A 20,712-nucleotide genomic window follows, 5' to 3' on the forward strand; every position below is an offset into this window, starting at 1 on the left:
ACAAACAGAAGAATGCAGTGAAGGCAGGAGTGTTGTGACCCTTTGATACATTTTGTGGTGACCCCCACCAGTAAAATTCTTTTTATAACTGTAATTTGTTAGTGTTATGAGTCATAATGTAAATATCTGTGTTTTCCAATGGTTTTGAGCAACCCTTGGGAAAGGATCATTCGACAACCTTCCCCGAAAGAGGTTGCAACTCATATATTGAGAAATACTAAGTTAGAGAACAGTGTCCAAAATTCTGTTCTGATTGTGTGAGCATGGTCTGATAACCAAGCTACTGAACCTTAAACCCATCATGTCAGTAACTGGCACGTCTTCACTCACTATGCAAGACACACTGGAGGAACAACGTGGTCCTATGAAAGCTGAGGAGGAACACAGAGGGAGGGCAGGTGCAGCAGGAAACTTTTCGTCGACAAGTCTGGGTTCCAAAGGCCTTAAGGGGAGATGGCCTTCAGCACCCTTCTTTTCATAGCCCATCAAATAGAATTAGAGCTGTTTTGCAATAGTTAAGAGGTAAAGGTTTTCACTGGAGATGTAGCTTGATAAAGTGCTTGCCTAGCATGCATGAGACTGTGTGTTGAATCCTTAGCACCACATAAACTTGGCATTGTGGGATACACCTGCTATCCCATCACTCTGGAAGAAGTAAATTTGAGGTCAGCCTGGGGTACGTGAAACCCATCTCACAAAAAAGAAACCAAAACCAAAAATCAAACAAAAATAAAATGAAAGAACAGTTAATGGTTTCCATGATGCATGGTACATTTTAGGCAAATATTAATTATTACTTGAGGTATAAATTATAGTTTTTGTTAGAAATTCTGAAATATGAATATTGCCAACTTTCCCAATTTAAAGAAGTATTTGTATATTTCTGTTTATACCAGTTTGTGATATATGTTAATTTATGATACATGTATGACAGTATATGGAGACAAATCTCAACATCATTTACAGCTTACACATGACAAGATAAAGTACTGAAGGATTTTTTTAATCTATTCTAAGCATAGCATTATTGCCAGGCTTGTAAATGGTAAATGTGTGCTGTCGGGGAACCTTGCAATAGGGAAGTCTTGGGAAAGCCCCCTGGGATAGACAGGCATTAATAAGCTTCTCACTAGGCATACAGTCAATGAATTATTCAGCTCCTTCAGCAGTCTGATAGATGTGAAATACGCTGGAAAAATCCAGACGTTTTAGCTTATGGAATTGCTTTGGATGAGAACAGCTACATTTGGGAAGCAAATCACTTTGAATTTGAGATTATTAACTACAAACACTATGAAGAAACGGATGGTTTCCCAACCACTAACATTAAAGCGTTCAACTGTTCAAGCTTGCCTTCAAAGCTTGAGTATTGCATTTAGTGTCCGGATTCCAGAGCTTTGAAAAAGAAGGAAGGCAAAGACTTAAAGTTAAGGCAACCAGTCATCCATTTGCCAGGAATTCCCATGACTTTCAGGCAGTCTTGGCTAACAAAACAAAGACCTTCTACTCGAAATGCAAAAAGTATTTCTTTTTTTACGTTCTAATGTTTCAACTAGATAATTTAAAATAGAGATTTGCCTCCCTTTTCGAATAAGGATGCTGAAGTACAGGTAAGGTGACATGACGCCAGGAATCCAGGGCCTTGCACATGATACGCAAGTTTCTATCCCCAACCCTGTGTGTTGCCACATTCTAACCCTGAGGAGTGCTCCCAAAGGCCCTGTGATGTTAAACCCTTTTGTTTTTCAGAGTGGAAGAATTTAACGTCAATGCTCATTCATCTCCTACATGTTTGCTATCCTCTAGACATGAAATATCACTATTCAGTTCTCAGAATGATTCCGCCTGATTCCAGAAATCATATTAAAAACTTACGCTTTGAGGACAACCAGAAAGCTGTATCCAATGCACATAATGCCCACCAGGAAGTAGGAGAGAGGTAGCCGGAAATTCAGCCATCCAATCGTGCGTTTATTATCGTAGTAGCCATAAAAGAGGACAGAGTACTGTGCCAGGCCCTAAAATCCAACAACAAAGCCACTTACTTAGCAGATGTTTTTAAGAGCAACACAAAGGAAAAGAAGGACTTTAAAAAGAATAATGAAATGACATTGATTTCCACTGAGGGCACAGTCTGACGTGAGCCCTCCTGTTTCGTCCTATAGAGTTAATGTTACCGTTGTCATATTGATTGACAGCTATCTTGAAATTCAGTGACTTCTAAATAGACAAAATGTTAACCAAGTATTGGCTTGCTCCAATGTGCAGTTATTACTATGAAGGGTCCAAACTTCATGGTGCCATTTAAAGAATTTACATAATACAAATGTAGAAGATCTCTGGAACGTGCCTCCTTAAAATATTGCAGAGGGTCTATTTCCTGCCACTTCAGCCATGATTAGATCCATTCTCCTTAGCCATAGAACTGTGTCTCAGATACTTGTGAGCAAAACTAAGCAGATGAGATGATATTGGAAGCAATGAGATTCCTTCAGGCAGACTGGCAGCATTTCTTCCTAACAGCCATGTTCATCTGTGCACTACATCTTACCCAAAAATTACCTGCCTGGGTAAGAGTCACCATTCCTCCAAAGCCACCAAATAATCCCCCTCTTTGCACCTAGAACACTGATGTTGTCAGATGCTACTTTCTTTCTCACACTGTCATTCTCAATATTGAATCATTGTTTCCATAACATCATATGATATATCCACTCCCCAGATCCTGTCTGCCTTCTCTTCTTAGGGAATCACTGAAATAATCATCTTACTTTGTTAAATAATTGGACAGTTTGGGGCATCTTTTAAAATCATTTTTATTATCATTTACATCAACCCAGTGGGAGGACTATCAGGGGAGAAAGAATAAATGGGGTAGGGCAACAAAGAGAGAGATGAGGGAAAGTCCTAGAAGGAGAACAATGAGAAAAAAATTGAGAAAGTTGACATAAACAAAGATCATACCTAGTTCAAACACAGTGTTGGAAGGATCTAAGTTACTTGTTTCGAATTTTGTTTTTAATACCATGAGAACCAGCAGGAAATAAAATTTTTAGACAAGCTCAAAATCTCAGATGGGTTCGTGGATCTAATTAAGCCAAAATGGGATGTGCCAATTGTAGACAAATAATGATACGCTAAGCCCCCCTGTACCACATAGGCTGCACCTTCATCCTTTATCTTACAAAATGAAGCCCTTCTGTGATGGCTAAGTCCCCAGAAAGCTTGTATTAAACAGTTTCTGAGTGTGTCATTGGAGACCTATCTGATGAGATTAGCATTGGTGTAGGTAAATTCGGTAAAACGAATTGCCGTTTCCAACATGGAGCACCCATCCAATGAATATGGTGAGTATTACCGAATGCCCCGGCAGTAGTACCAGTCAATTTCTTTTGTTGATAATTTAGCAGCAGTAGAGCATCTTATTTCATCTCACAGAGCCATTGAGTGAGCCCTGAGAAGTCGCTGCTTCTGGGTCACTCATTCTTCCCCACCCTGATGTTTCTTTCATAAGTAGAAGCTCTCTACGTTTACCATTCCCAGACATTCTCAAGTTCCTCACCGAAGCCCAAGAACCAGAAACAAGTCTTAGGGTAGAGCCTAAGTGATAAAAGGGAATGTCATCCTTCCCTTCTGGGAGCATACACTGGCTTTTCTGCCCCTGCGAAAGGACACCTGTCCTGGCTCAAGGTCTGACTGCAAAACCTAATTTTCCAGAAAAGATACCACATTTTTCACATCTGGCTTAACCTTATTTTTTCCTCTGGCTACCTCACAACTTGGTTAGGGAATGGAGGAGTCATTTACCGCAACATTGCCCCTCAATTAACACATATGAATAATCAGTAGCTGCTATCCTGATGTGTATTTTTTAGGTAAACAAACTCAACCTTAAAGAAGTTAAGGAATTGGCCAAGTTCACACAGCAAGTCTATGACTGAATCTAAACATGAGCCCACTTTGGCACAAATCCCATGCTTTTGAATACTGAGCTATCCACTTCTCCTTGTACTTCCAAAAAGTGGATCATGTGAATACCATATCTTCCCAAGGGAAGAAAGAAGCAAGGCATGCTACTCATCAAATAGGAGACGATGCTTGGTGCTGCCTGGGACTCTCTGAAAAGACCCTGGACATTTTTTTAAAGGTTTCAGAGAGCTTTATCCCTACATCTGTAAATATTACAGTCTAACATCTTCTATAATTCATGATCACTACTATGAGAGCAAAGAAGATGCCCTGAAAATAGCATGAGAAGCGAACACAGACCACGAAGAGCATCTGGCTAGGTTAGCACAAGAGTCACTAGAGACAGCTGGCTCATCTAGTTCCTGCCCCATTCAACATATGTTCAAAGGTGGCACTTCATAAATAGTAGATCATCCCAAAGTAGGAGAAATTCTTTTCTGATGCTCATGTGTGTGGTGGGAGGGTGTGGGGGAGGTTTGCTGATTATTCCCAAGCTTTCTTCAATTTACCTAATGCTATATGTTCAAGGAAGTGGATAAATGCAGGACTAAATTCAATTCTAATTTTGAAAGCTTTATTGAATTCCTCTAAGAAGTGTAGTGATGGTTAAATATGAGTTGAGAGCCCTCGAAGAGAAATAACCTTCCCTGCCATGCGGTGGGCATACCACATGTCTTTCCCCTTCTACAGCAGCAGACATCGGGAAGTTACCAAAATAGCAGCGACTCCTACCCCAGTCAAGGATGTATTCAGTTGCTATGTTAGTGGGCCCTGATTTCCCTGTGGGAGGATTGTCCTCTCCTCCCCAAATCTGTGACAGATAAACTACAGTCAGAGCCAAGCTCCAAATCAACACAGAAGATGCCTTTCCAAATCCAGGGCACGATGCCTTCTATGTCTTGTTTGAAGGCTGCAATTGCCATGGTCCACAGCCACCCACACATCACCAGAAAAAGCAAGGCTAGAAGTTTTGATTATCTTGTCACTAGGAATTAGCTTGTGTATTTATGTAATATTTACTGATAACTCGGCATTTGGCAAATATAACACACAGAGAGAGGAGAAAACTGGATTACTGAACTCCTCAAGAGCTCTGCATGCAAAATACCCATATCAGAAGTATTTGTTACCTAAAATTGTATCTCTGTCTCTTACATATATCATATAACACCAAATAAATACTGCCTTTGAAAGACAAAAATCTATCCCCCTGCATGGTAAATGAATTTCATTATTTTTAGCAACTCTGGTTAATATGTCGTGAATGTCAGACGACTATTTTGTGGGCATAAAGTTAAAATTGGTTTAAATAAAGGTAGGATTTACGAAGCATGGCACAGAAGCGACATCCAGAAACCTAGACCGGACAGGAGGAGGTGGTCCTGCAGGAACTGAGGCCACGCACATTTCTACTTTGAATAGCTGTTGATCATTTACGTCTTCCAATTAAGGAGGTTGCAAGCGTGAGTGGAAGAGAGGGACAGGACCACTTTCTGAGAACAGCAAAGGGTGTGGATGCTGATAATACCCAACAAGAGCCTTAGTTAATGTCGCAGGAACAGACTGGCCCTGACACACTGCATACTGTGAGCCACCAAGCTACCCCCACGATCCTCACGAGATCCACTGTCTCCAGCCCAGTGTTTTGATCACATCTACACTTCCTTTCTTCCTATAGAAATGCAGATCCAGAAACCTAGACCAGACAGCCAGCGTATGGCTTGTGTGTTTGTTTAGTTATTAGTATTTTAATTAGTATACAAAGTAATAGACTTCAAAATGACATCTTCATTGTTTTTGTCTTTCTCTTTCCCAGCCCTTCCTTGTGTGGTTTTATGGTCTATACCTCCCCATCTCTCTCCTTTCTCTCTCTCCCTCTCTCTCTCTCTCTCTCTCTCTCACACACACACACACACACACACACACACAGAGAGAGAGAGAGAGAGAGAGAGAGAGAGAGAGAGAGAGAGAGAGATATCTTTCTTTCTGAGTCAAAACTTTGCTTACAGAATAATTTCCAGCTCCTTTCATTTTCCTCTGAGTATGGTGATGCCATCTTTCTTTACAGGGGAATAAAAGCCCAATGGGTATATACCACATCTTCCTCATTCATTCATCTGTGGCTAACAGTAACACTGAATACTGCCAAGGATGTGGGGAAAGGCCCCCTTATTTACTGCAATGGAACTATAAGCCCATGTAGCCACTGTGGAAATCAGTACAGAGGTTTCTCTGAAAACTCAAAATACTATTCCCGTATGACATAGTTTGTACCACTCCTGACACTATTCTATGTCATACCACAAGTGACTTACTACATGGTTCTTGCTACAATGTGTGTCTTAGAGAGACAAGGCAGGGTTTCGCCTCCACAGACTTTCTCACCAGCAGGTTCATGTCAAAAACTCCGTCCCTCCAAGTTGTGACAAAATCCATTTGTTTTGTTGTCTACCTGTGGATCGATGCTTTTCTCTGCCTCCTGCACAGACCAGAGATGCTGACACAGCTTTCTTTGGTTTCTGGCTTGCAGATATCAGGTTTTTATCCTTGGTGCATAAGGATAAAAGAATATTTTCCTCCAACCAAAGAATATTTTCAGAGCTAGATACTCAAAGCAGGTATTTATAAAACACCTACTGTCTTAGAATTTCTATTGCTGTGAGTAGACACCATGACCCCAGCAACTCTTATAGGAAAAACTTTTAATTGCGGTGGCTTATAGTTTCAGAGGTTAATTCCATTATCATCCTGATGGGAAGCAGGGTGGCATGCAGGCAGACATGGTGCTGGAGAGGCAGCTAAGACTTTTACATCCAGATCAGCAGGCAGGAGGAAGTGAATGTCACACTGCACCTGGCTTGAGCATTTGAGATCTAAAGTTCACCCCTTAGTGATAGATACACTTCCTCTAACAAAGTCAAACCTACTCCAACAAGGACATACCTCCTAATAGTGTTACTCCCTATGGGCCAAGCATTCAAACAAATGAGTTTATTAGGGACCATTCCTAATCAAACCACCACATCTACCAAGTGCCAGACATTGCACTAATACTTAACAGACATAATCTCATTTAGTTTTTCTACCAGCCTGGCTTATATTACAAGTAAAATATTTTACATGTGGTTATCAAAAGATCAGGGTTGCTGTCTGGCATCTCAAAGGCAGTGTGCAGTAAGATTCCGACTGAGGTGCATGTGAATTCCATAATGAAGTTTCTTTTACTAACTGCACTGTATTATAACTCTTCTGCCTTTTATAAAAAGTACTTGAAGCCGGGCGATGGTGGCGCACGCCTTTAATCCCAGCACTCAGGAGGCAGAGGCAGGTGGATCTCTGTGAGTTCGAGACCAGCCTGGTCTAGCTAATTCCAGGACAGGCACCAAAGCCACAGAGAAACCCTGTCTCGAAAAACCAAAAAAAAAAAAAAGTACTTGAATTTACCGGCCCTTGCCCCTGCCCTATCTCTGCCTTTCAAGTGCCTGGATTAAAGGCTTGCACCATCATGCCCAGATACTTTTGTGTCCACAACTATCACTTGGATATGAATCTGAGCCCGTAGTCCAGTGTCTATGGCATATCTCATTCCACCATGATGATGTACAGGGTGAATTAGCACATTCCAAACAATTTCTCAAACAGGCTTCTTGCTCCTTTCTCAGAGAGTGGCACCAAGTTACCTCTGCTAGAAACCTGGTCATTTACATTGTTGTCCCTCTTTCATCTATAGCCCATATCCAGTCAGTAGCTAAATCCTATAGTTTCTGCCTCATTTTTATATTGCACAGGCATACCTTCTCCGCCCTGCTGTTGCTGGAAGGCTCCTCAGTTGACTTTAAAAAGCCTTTGTCTTATGGGTACTGGGAAATGGTTCAGTTGTCAAGTGTCTGCCACTAAAGCATAAAAGCTTTCAACATCCACACAAGAGCTGAGTCTCAGATTGAAGAAATGATTTGGTGGTTAAGAGCACCTGCTGCTCTTGCAGAAACCTTTGTTTGGTTCCCCGAACCCACACCTAGAAGTTTACAGCCACCTGCACTCCAGTTCCTGGAAACCTGATGCCTTTTCTGGCTTCTGTGGGCACCAGTACACACAAGGTGCATATACAGAGAAGTAGACAAATGTCTACAACAATAAATACATGTTTCTAATGTCATACGGGTCATACAGAGAGAGACTGTCATGATCACAACGGTCTTCACTAGGTAAATCTCTGAATGTGTTCACATCCTGCTACAAGGCCCTTCTAGCCATCTACTTCCTGTTGGACACAGTCAGTGTCTTAGCATAATCAAATTGTCTTCCTGTGCTAGGGCTTCTGCTGACTTCTCAAGAGCCAGGTGTTAGAAAAACATCTCTAAGAATCTTCAGGTACCGGGGGCTCCACCAATTAATGCCCCTCCTCTATTCCTCTTCTCACTTCAGTTTAGGGAGGGGCAATGACTTCTCTGCTTGGCAAACTGAAATTTACTGAGCTGGTTCAGCCCAAAGGTAACTCCCTCCTGTAGCAAAGAAGCAAACCTCATGGTAAAAATGGTCTAATTCATAGTTCCATATTAGTGAGACCATCTGGCAATGGCTCTGAAATTGGTGACTCTATAAGCAATGGATATGGGATTTTTATGTCGAGCTGCCTCTCCTTTCCACATCATTCAGAACTCAGAAATAGTTACAATTTGACAGATTTCTCTCAAAACTCTAGATAATAAAAGTTCAGTAAATCTGAATATTGGACCCATACAGAAACAGCACTGTACTTTACGATGCCCAGAAGGTGTATCTGATCATTTGAGAATGTAGCATTGCGTAACAGCTGACGGTTTGAACAACAAATTAGACCATAGCATCCCCATGGGCAGGGACAGGTTGGTTTTCTCAGCACTCCCAGTTTCTCCCATTCAGGGTGTTTGGCAGTGGCTGAGTGAAGAAAGAAATCACTTCCGGGGATCGTTAGCAGCCCTCAGTCAGATTTAGCACCAGAAGATTGTCACCTAAATCACCCTCTCTAGACACCTGCTCTCTGCTTCTTCCTTTTCATAAATCACAGGTATCATTCAACACAGTAGCATGACAAGCATAATTTCATGTTCCAATTTTGTGAATTAAACCATCAAAAGGTATCCAAGAGACACTAAAGTTGCAAAAAGAAAAAGCTAATTTGTCTGTATCATCTAAAACTCATATCTTAAAAAGTTGAGACGATCTCAAGGGTTGCAAAGATACAGGATGAGTGTTGTTTCTTTCCATCAGCTGGGGAAATAACTCAAAGACAGAGCACTTGCTTATGTAAGCACGAGATGTACAAGGCTCTGGGTTTGATCTATAGCCGTACACACGCACACACACACACACACACACACGCGCGCGCGCGCGCGTATATACACATGTGCACACACAGATTTTTTGTTTGTTTGTTTGTTCTGAAAATTGGAGAATGAAAAGATCACATGTGGAAGTGTTGGTCAGTTGTCTTCTGCACTTGTGGATGTAAGTTAGTAGGTTCTGGGGCAATAATTTAATTTACTGGTTTTTAAATACCAGGGAACCGTGCCAGGCAAGCCCAGCTTTTGACACAGTCCCAGTAACTCATCAGAACATACTGATAGATTTCTCCCTGCTCTTCTCCTAGTCACCTGTCCACTCTCAATCCAGTAGGTCCCTTGACCTCTTGAAATGAAGCCTATGTCACTATCCACCAATGGCCCGCTTAAATTACTTTCAATTACTCTAAGGAAAAAAATATATATTTTAGATTTGTGAGAGTGTAACACGGTTCGACCCTTTCCCATCTTTCCAGTGCCCTGGGCCCCTGCTTTCCCTCTTTCTGAGCTCCACTTTCACTGGCTCTGACTCAGGCCCAGACTGAAGCAACCTATCCCCGCCACAGGATCTTTGCACTTGCTGCTGCACGTACTAGCATGCTAGGCCTTTCTCCAGTCAGGACAGCATGTGACTCTCCAGCATGCAAAGGGTTATTTTCTCAGAAATAACTCTTCCTCTCACTGATGTCTTTCCCTTGGCCCTGTCAGGTTCCTCAACACAGGTCTCCTAAAATTCTATGTTTCTTCCATAGCAGCTGCTGTTATTGGTTTTGCTTTGGTTGGTTTGGTTTGGTGGTGTTATTTGGCTATTCTGCTAATTTTTCGTATTCCTGAAGACAGAAGTTTGGTTGGGCTTTGCTCAGCTTTGCCTCTCACCTGGCTAAGGTTTCTCAAATGTTTGCTGAGTGACTCAAAAGATGACTCATTTCTGTTATAACACCCAAAGAATGAATGTTGTTTTCACGAGGTCAGCACAGCAAGCCCCAGCCCCCAAAGGCTTCACAAATATTTTCAGCAGGAAGCCTCATCTTTGCTGGCCAGGTGCGGCTTGAACTGTAGCAATGGAATTTGGAATTTGTTGCCCAAAGGAAAGGAAGGCACAATAGGACATGTGATCTCAACTCCACAATCTAGGAAAACAAGAAATCTAAAAGCAGACCAAAGAAGCTCTCTCATTAGTTACACGGGTTTTAATGATGTCTTGGAGTAACGGGATGAACAGCTAAAGAACCAAGAAAAAGATCTCGGTTGTAAAAGAGTAAGTTGTTTCTTCCTTTAAAGACCCTAGGAGAGCCCATTGAGCAAATGGTGCTGGATATTGAGGAAGTGAGGCAAATATGGTAGCTAAGGGTAGACAGCCTTAGATACTGCCAGTCCCTGGCCATGTGTCCCTACAATATTCTATCCTGTTCCATGAAGGCTACATGAATGTCACTAGACCCACAGATGAGATGCTCCTCGCCCTTTCCGTTCAAAGGCTATCAAAGGGAAGACCCGGATTTCTGTGTGGAAATGTACAAACTTGTCTTTCTCCCCAAGAAGCTGAGCCTGCTGTTTGGGGTCATGTCACCAAGGAAGGATTATGTAAGAGGTGGATGCCTGCTGACCCAGCCCTGGAAGTAAGCTTAAACAATAACTGTGGCAAAGCGACCATGCTGCCAGGGTTTTATTTCTGTTGAAGTTAAAAGGAGGTTAAGGCAGTTCCAGGCTAGCAGACCTCTTGGGAGCAGGTGTGCTGCTCAGCTCCTTCCAGAGACCGTCTCCAGCTTTCATACTTAGGATCCATCATGACACTTCATATTGAAGCCACATACGATGCACATACAATGTGCAGCCAGTCGCTGAACATATGGGGCATATTTGATAGAAGCAGGTTATGGTGGACCAGTACAGACTCCCTCAAGCTTCAGACTCCCCCAAACAGTATTTCCTCTTCAGTTTCCTTTGCATGGGTCAGACTTGCCATGATTTGTGGTTGTTCTCTTTGTATAGGCCCTGCCTCCTTTTCCTTCCTTTTCTATAAAAATTTCTCCCTCAAATACCTTCTCATGTAACCTGGTTTTGTTTCCTATTTCTTGAGAAAACTAAAGCCATTTGTATCTAAATCTATTCCCTGAAAATAAAGATGCATTTGGGATACTTAAATAGAGAATATATTATCCTATGTAGAAGTCACAAAAAAATCTCTCTGAGTGTGGTCAACACAGTAAGAGAAGAAGAAGCTGACCTGAGCTGTGTCCAGAGTAAACAGTGTTCCTTTGGAAAGAGCTGTTGACATTGGGTAAACAAGAAACCAAACCCCTATCTCTCAACATTCCTACCACTGCAAACCAAGGTCCTTTGAGGACAAGCTTCAGGGAGGGGATATGAAGGAACCAGGCTTGAGATGAGATGTCAAAATAAAACAAACAACCTGACATGGAAGTCAACCAGATTTTAGTTAGAATTTCAGCGCGCCCGTTAATTATCTGTGTTGTCTTTGGCAACTGTAAATATATTAACAGCCTCTATCCTGAAGACTTGTTATGAAGACAAAATGCAATGTTAAATATAAAATTTAATGCTCATGGCTTTGTTATCTCTTCTCTCCTGGCCCTTTAAAGGCTTCTAAACTCCCTAACATCCTTATGAGCAGTACAATGGAAGGCAAAGTCAACTCAGTGTTTACCCATCCACACTGTGCAAGACACCTTCAAGCTAAAAAGCTGAGTGCATTCCTTTTTATTCTAAGCATGTTCATTCAAGGCTGTGATTTCAGTGTCCACTGCCAGCTTAAAAACCTTTCAAATTTCAACCTTGCTCCACCTTCCGTCTCCTTACTAGGATACTGAAACTATGGTTTCTCCCCCTTTCCCCCCCTGTGTCTCCAAGAACTCTGCCAACAGAGGCATCCTCTGTCTTCCCAACTGCTGCAGTCTGCATGTGGATGTGGACTGCCCAGCCCCAAAGCCCATGTGTTAAAGGTTTTCAGGCCAAGACCAGTGGGAGACAGTCTCTAAGGAAAGCTCATTGCGAAGAGTCAGGAAGTAAACTCTTCAAGGGGTGGCCTCTTCCTCTGCTTTTGCTTTGAGGCTGGAGATGAGCAGTGTGCTCCACAACCAACTCCCTACCTTTGTCACCTGCACCAGATAAGGAAAGCCACAAGTCTCTCTGACCTTGGGACAGACTCTCCAGAGCAACAAGCAAAGTAAGCTTTTTCTCTATATAAATCAATTATCCCAGCTATTTCCTTGTTGTGATAGAAGGATGATTAACACAGACTCAGAGTCCCTTTTCTAATTCAACTAATTCCAATTACAACATTTCTGCCTATTTAGTTTATAGCATACATATTAGTCTCTCTGTCTTGCTATTTTCATAAAATAGATTTCCCTACTGAACAGTATGACCTATCATTAGGCACTCAATAAACGGATCAAAACCACTTTGCTCTGTGAGTGATCCTTTCTGGCTCTGAGGAACCATAAAACTGGTTACTTCCACACTGCCACATGATACGTGTCTATACTAATGAGAGGTCTTGATGAGCTGAAGAACGTGCTTTCAAGAGACAGCTGAGCTAGAGTGGAGGCTCCCGAGATTCCCAACTGGAGTTCACTATATTAGAAGTTCCTTAGAATGTTCCTACTTCTTCCCCAGTCTTTCTGACCCTTTCTACTTAGTAGATTCTTCTACCACAAGAGGTCATGCTTGCATCTACTTTTAGTGTTCTGTAATTGCAGGCTAAAGGGCTTGCTTTCCTTCCTTTGCCTGGAAGAAGCTCTCTAACCCATGGCGTAACTGCCCATCTACCGGTCATCTCAGCCCTGGACTTGAACACACTTTTCCTTCCTGGTTACTTCTATGGAAGCCAGAATGAAGAGTTTCCTATGTTCTCCTCTGAGGAAGCATGATGGAATTCTGAACTCACCTTATGATATAGAGAAAATCCCTCCGAAAAGTCACTGTACAGATGAACAAGTCAAAACTCAGGCAAGATGTTAGAAGTCTGCCTTTTCATATGAGGTACAGATTTGTAAAGGATAAGTTTACTATTGAGGTAGGAAAGGGGATCAAACTGCTTTGGTCCCTTCCCTCTAGGGTGGACACAGCATTGACAAAGCCAATCAATTTTCTAGAAAAAGCCATGAGAATTCTACTGAAAATTAGGAAAGGAAAGTTGCTGCTGGCACACAGAACACAAGTAGAAAATTAGATTAGGACTTCCTCAACCAACCTGAGCTCACTTTTCTCCATGTCTAATCTTGGGCATGGAATGGATGATTTCTACAGTAATTCCATGTATAAAATTCTGCATTCCTAATAAAAGTTCTAATTCCTTCAGGGCCTCTGGCAGTACACACAGAGACAACTGCAGGGTTGTGCTAAGACTCCAACCCTGTCATTTACTACCAGAGGAACTGAGGGAAAATAGCAAGGCCCTGGAGCCCCCAGTCTCCCCATTTGTAAAGCAGGAATGATCAAGTTCACCTTTCCTAGAATAAAGATTAGTTATAAATAAAATTATCTTTTGGTTGTTAAACTACTAGTTTTGATCTACTCTGTCATCTATTAATCTATAGTTATCATTACCTACATAGTTATCTGTGCAACTGTTACCACCCCAGTCATTTCTGTTTATGCTAGGGTGGGTGGATTCTTTTTCCTGACACAAATGGAAAAAACAAATACTCCTGACATTAGTCAAAGACTTTCCCTACCTAAGTTAGCATAAAATCTTTGACTAAATCAATGCCGAAAATGGTTCCCAAACTTCAAGACCCATAAAACTTAAACATCTCATAAAACAACGATATTAATGTTTCTGTAGAAATAATCATATTTGATGAGCAATTAGCTAATCCTATTTCCCATGGATCCTTCAGCAAATCCTCATTAGATTCTGACTGCACTTATTTATTTGGTTATTATAATATAAAAGACCTCTCATTACCTTGCCCTAACACAAATCCAGCCTTGTCTGATACAATAAGCCTTGGGCAGCCATTCTGTTTCCTAACTGCTGTTTGCTTTCTAAGCCAAACAGAAAGACAAATACCACATGTTCTTACTTATGTGCAGCCTAATCAAGCAGACACAAAGAAACGAGAAGTGGAATGGAGCCTAGGGAAGGGGAGATCTGGGTACAATAATTAAAGGACACAGAACCTCACTCAGGCAGGAAGATTATGAATGAGACTTTTAAATCCGTTGCAAAACACAACATACATAACAAATAACCAAGTCCTGGGCACTTAAATAATATTAAGATAGTTAATTTCAAATGTTCTCATCACAAAAATCATTAGATATTTGACATCCACGATAGGTTAATTAGCTTGATTTAATCATTTTATGTTGTATTAAAACATTGTAACATCACTTTGTACCCCATAAAATATGCAACTATGCTGTCAATATATGATAAGAAAATGTGAATTAAATTTACAAAGAAATACTGTGACAACTTCAATAGAGAACACTAGAATCAAAAGGAATAAGAATGTCAACTGGTAAAGATAAGGAGGAGTATGTTCCTTAAGCTCTATTGTGGAAACACTTAATGTGCAGCAGCTACTCTGGACACCAGTAACTTCCTAAAATGTTAGGCACATATATACCCAGTAACTCCACTGAGACTTCTCCATAGTCAACAGAAATGAAAGTGTATGTCCACGAGCAGCATTTAAAGCAAATACTCACAGCAGATATAATTACTCAAAACATCAGGAAAATGCAGTAAATGGACAAACAAAGGAAATTAAAGCCATGGAATACAGTGTTCTTGGCAATAAATTGCAATGTATGTATAATTTAAGGAAACCGAAAATATAATAAATGAAAGATATCAGACTACAAATATGAAGTGTCACATGATTGCATTTATCCCTTTAAAAATTCTAGAAAAGGCAGAACCATAACAAAAAAAAAAGAAATAGATGCAATAGTTGTATAAGATTGGGAGGTGAGGGCTAGGGCTAGACAACAGACAGGCTCCTTGGGTGGTGAGGGAAGTGTTTTAATGCTCAATTGTGATTCCTGCTGCATAGACTCACTTGAAATTATTAAATCATACACTTACATTGGTGAGTGAATTTAATGTTATGTAAATTATACCACCATGAAACTCAAAAGTTTAAAGTCTCAAACTTAGAAGTGCCATTCAAAGACTATCTCTAGTTGAAACTCAGCTCTTCTCAAGTCGAATTAATCACATGCGGTTACTTGAAAGAAAATGGTCCCCACAGGCTCTTACATTTGGTGGAACTGTTTAGGAAGGACAAGGAGGTGTGAGCTTGCTGGAGGAGGTTCATCACTAGGAACAGTTTTTGAGGTTTCAAAGGACTCATATTATTCCCAGTGTATGCTCTGACTCCTATTTGTGGATTAAGATGTGAAGTCTCAGCTGCTGTTCCTGCTGCCTATGTTTACATTTTCACTCTACCATCATAGACCATAGCCCTTGGGAACCAGAAGCCCAATTAAACTTTTATAAGTTGCCTTAGGCATAGTATCTTACCACAGCTAGAGAGATGTAACTAAGACATCACCCCTGACCAGGACTCTCCAGGACCCTCTGATTGTTATTCTTGTTCCCACTGTGCAAACATGGTGAATGGCACACACGTACTAGTTACCTATCTTCCTCCTATTACCACGAGTACAATCAGTCAAGATCTACATCATTCTATTTTTATAATGCCGATGCATGCTTATATTCAGTGAATAAATGCTGACTTGAAATGTCCAATTAGGGTGACCAAAGATTCAAAATGGCACCTTTACTTCTTAGTCTATGCTTTATGCTTCCTTGGTAGCTCACCATGTCCTCCTAGAGACTGGATTTCCATCTGAAAATCTGGGTTTTCTGGTACTGATCACATAAATTCATTTCTGTGGTTTTTATCATATAGATCTAAAAAATCTTTGCCTCACTCAGGATTGCTGGTCATGAGAGTCACAATGCTAAATGTCATCTGTTTCATTAATTTGAGAAAAAAGGTCTAGAAATAGTCAAACCATAGAGAAAGTAGGGTTCAAGAGAGCCATTCACCAGTTTGGTGAGGACCATATTAAGAGCTGGAAAGAATATGGAGCAGCCATCTTCCTGCCTTAAGAAGCTCAAAATTTAGAAACCAAAATTTCTGTGAATTCACATGTTAACAATGAAGAGGAAATCAGGTTTTTATATCTTTAGCACATCAAATATGCAAAATTTGATGCTCGGTCAAATTTTTCCAAAAAAAAGATCTAATTATCAATTTTTTAAACTTTGCCTGGGAACTTTCCTGCTGACATGCTTCCAAGCATCTCTGATCTGGTTAGTATTCTGAAAACAATTCATAGAATTGCATCATTCCAGATTTGAGTCATACCCCAAAATAATCTTTTAATTGACAGGAATAAGTCTGTGCTACAGTATGAAAAGTTCTAACTTGCTTTTTGTTGCTGTGCTAAAACACTGACCAAAATCAGCTTAGGGAGAAAAGGATTTCTCTCATCTGATATATTGTAGTTCATCATCCTGGGATGCCAAGGCAGAATTCAAGGCAGGAACCTGGAGGAAGGAACTTAACAAAGTAGAAATTTATGGAGGAAAAATGCCTGTGGGCATTCTTGGCCTGCTGCCTTTCTGAAATAGCCCAAGCCCACCTACCCAGGAGTAACACTACCCACAGTGGGCTGAGCCCTCCCACATCAATCATAAATTAAGAAAATGCCCCCACAGACTTCCTCATAGGCTAACCTGATGGATGTAATTCCTTAGTTTAGGTTTGTTCTTGAAACAGACTACAGTAGTGAATAAGACTAACTTCAGTACTATAATAGAATATTATTTATTTCAATACTACAGCAAAGTAGTGTTTATTTTACTATTAGAATTTGGTATTTCTCAGGATATAAATGTTTAACTTGATTTAGCAGTGACAAGTAATATTATGTGTGAATCTTATATAGAATTGTGAAGAGGTTAATATCAAGTAAAAAAATAAACTCCCAAAGAATCTCATGAGATTTTTTTCAAAAGCACATTTGCAAATTCTTCTTCCTTTGTTCTTTTCCAAAGGGAGAATAAGGAATATTTGACTGAAATCTTTGGAGTCTGAACTCATCTTTAACCCACAGTCAATATTCCTACATAATCATATAATGTGTGTAAACCTTATTCATACACAAACACACACTTCTACACAAACAGTCTTTTATAACAGGAGGCAGGGACATATCTCTTAAGACATTCTACTAGCCCTGTAAGAGGCCACAGTGTTTCAGGACAACAGCAACAGAGAAAAGCTGTTTCCCCTATGAACGGTTGCATCATCACAGAGGTGTATCATATCCCCAAATGATTTTTAAATGGTCATGAATATGTGTGGAAACACTTACATTGAAGTCGTACAACACGCCAAAGTTGGCTGCAGATGCCTCTTCAGCTCTTGGAACTGTTTTTCTAGGTAAGCTGCCATATGGTAAACCCCAGAGGTACTGGTTGAAGCAAAAAAGAGCAGTTAACAATTGGACACAAAATCTGAGCTACACATGTGATCACAAACGGTTTCATTTAAAAAACACTTCTGAACACTTTGCATTTGGACTCTGCGGGTCTCCCTGTGGGGTCTTGTTTTCTGGGAATCCACAAAGTCCAGAATTAAGAACAAAGGAAGTAAAGCCCCTGCACCCTCAGTTCACTGGATGAAGAGCAGAGCAAGCCAACCACAGTCACTAGGATTGCTGGGGAGCCCATGCTCACGACCACCATGGTAGTAGCCACATGTAGAAGAAGAGAGGTCATCTTGGGGGACACCTCAGTGTTTGGCAAAATGGTACAACCCATAGTTTCATGGGAGAGGAGAGTTTCAGGAGAGGAGGTGGAAGGAGGGTTCAATGGAAGGGACCAAAGCCTCAGGAAAACCAACCCTGTAATCAATCAGAGGAGATCTCCTGGGAGCACACACTCACGTCCTGACTACAGCAGCCCCTGTGCCATCTCCACTGGAATCTATGCTATGAGCTAGCAGAGAAGCCGTGTGATGGAGAACAGCACTGGAGCGCAGTGGGTTAGGAATAAGGCAAGTTCTCAGGAAAGCACCATAAAGCATCATCCATCCCCAACAGGTGGCCAAGCAAAAGCTGTTTCAGATGTGAAAAGAACTTTCCCTCTCTTTGAGTGAGTTAGTAAGCGCAGGTTAAAACCTGGGCTCAGAGGCTGTCCAAACAAATGCTAGGAATTAATCCCTGATGATTCCTTTTGTACAAAGGGTATGATCTTGCACTACAGTATTTCGGCTTCTTCGGCTTCCTAAACTGAACAGAAGAAGAAGTGCTTTCTCCACACAGGGCTTCACTCCAAAGTTGAGAGGTGCAGAGAACAAACATAATCGAGTTGTTGGGCTTGCAGGGAGACATGTAAGTCTGGGACAAAAGACCACATGCCTCAGAACAATGCTAGGTGGGGCTGCTGGGTAAAGGCAGCTCTGAAATATGACTGTGTGGTTGGAACATGCTTAGCTCTGGTCTCTGGTGTTTCTGCACAATTAACACACAGGGAGCTCGTCATCTTTTGTTCCTATTCAGAAGTTGGAAATCATATTCCAGGAAACAAGATGTCCTTTAGTATCTTGCATACATGCACGTGCACACACACACACACACACACACACACACACACACACACACACACACGTATCCAAAGGCAGGATAATTCCCAGCTCACTCCATCAGTGTGGGCACTGTGCTTTACATAATCTTGTAGAGTTCAAAGAATTAACAACAGCATTTCATTCCCTCTGTGCGGAGCTGGCCCAGCATGTGAGGAAAAGACTCCAGGCTCTACCTGCCTCTGAAGCCAAGGAGAGTAACAGCAGGCAGAGATGGATTGCAGAGTTTCGGGTTTCCTTAGATAGAGGAGCAAAAATAAAGCATGGCTTCATCTGAGATGGGTGAGATACGCACATTTGGCTGCACTGCCTGAAACTTTTAACTTGGGTAAGAATCTATTCCCACTGTCTCCTGAGCCAAGCAGACTTCGAAGCCCCAGAATTGTCATGGGAATTATAAAACTAGCTGACTAAAACGAAAATCTGGATGATAAAAGAAACATGGGTCCTAAACGCAGGCCAATTTACCAAAAATACTAAATAACTTAGCTATCATTAATAACTTATGCAAAACCTAATCTAGGTGTTTGAGGCTATTTCATATACAGGTCGAAAATCTCTACAATCTCCTCATGATCTTGTGAGGCTCCGTATACAGAATGTGAAAGGACTTTGCTCTGTGGGAAGCCAGCATCTCTTTAGGGCTGTAAGATAATATTATTCTGCTCCCGAGGAGCCTTGCAACAAACGTTGGAGAACTCATTGACTTTAAACAGGGTGGATATGATGCCATTCAAACACCCTGTCTTGACTATTGACAATGTTGTATTGGACAAATTGGTTTTAAAATACTGGTAGCAGAACAGGTTCTGTGCAGGGTAAACAAATTTGCACCCAGTTTTCGAAGGATAAGCACCCCAAGACACCTGAGTGGCTTCATGTGGTGGTGCCAGCAAGCACCCTGGTGGTTTGGCCTCAATTCAGTCCTCCCACATCAGCTCAGGGGTTTGTTCCTCCTTCAGCCTAGGCCCTCTGTTTTCCTGATTTTGATCTTAAAACACTCCATGATCAGTGACCCCCATCAACTGTGTGCATGGGACAAATGAAGCATTATTGTCGGAGAATCCCGCTGCTGTTGTGCTCCTCCAGTTCACAAAGCTAGGCCTCTCAGTTGTGTGAAGAAGAACTTGGAAAGCAAATTTTGAAAAAGTAAATACAGCTCAGTAAGCATCCCACTGACCAATAGTGCTTAACACTGAACCACAAACCAATGTGATTTTGATTAAACCATGATTTTCCCCACCTAAAGCACATACTTAGACAGAAACACAGCTTGTTATATATAATTCTATGAGGGTCACATACTCTTGGAGCAAGGACCTTTGGCTATGGGCACTATTTTGAAGGTAAGTCTGTTAATCCTATCAGTTATGAAATGACCATAGGTAGTCTGTCATGTTACTCGAAAAGGAGCAGGGAGGTTTGGGGGTAGGACAGGAGAGCACTCAGGTAAAACTCTTTTTCAGTATCTCTTACAAGCAGGAAGTCACAGCTTACCTCTGGTAACATGATGAGGCTAAATGTCAGGATGAAGAGAACCATGTTAACACCATACATCCATCGCAGGAACAAAAAGTATGAGGCCACTGATGAACCAAACTGACCTATTGCAAAGAAAGTGCAAAGGTTGGAAGAAAGTCAAAACAACAACAACAAAGCAGTAGCTTTATCTTGGTGGTCCTCCAAAGTAAATCTAGTCAGAAACAGAAAGATGGTTCCACAATGAAGAGCTCTCACTACCCTGCTCCACGAGATGAGGAATTCAGCTCCCAGCACCCACATCA

General features: G+C 41.3%; 1 protein-coding gene across 1 annotated transcript in view; it reads right to left on the minus strand.

Moving 5' to 3' along the window:
* The window catches only part of Tmc1 (transmembrane channel like 1), a 104,565-nt gene that overhangs the window by 38,665 nt on the left and 45,188 nt on the right, over positions 1-20,712 (minus strand). Inside the window, exons 7-9 of the mRNA XM_005352239.1 lie at positions 20,426-20,532; positions 17,658-17,756; positions 1,876-2,018 (exon numbers count right to left, since the gene is read on the minus strand). Coding sequence (XP_005352296.1) covers positions 1,876-2,018; positions 17,658-17,756; positions 20,426-20,532 — 349 coding nt within the window. The remainder of the gene's footprint in view (positions 1-1,875; positions 2,019-17,657; positions 17,757-20,425; positions 20,533-20,712) is intronic.

This window comes from Microtus ochrogaster, chromosome 8 (assembly GCF_000317375.1).
Source record: "Microtus ochrogaster isolate Prairie Vole_2 chromosome 8, MicOch1.0, whole genome shotgun sequence".
Classification (NCBI taxonomy): domain Eukaryota; kingdom Metazoa; phylum Chordata; class Mammalia; order Rodentia; family Cricetidae; genus Microtus; species Microtus ochrogaster.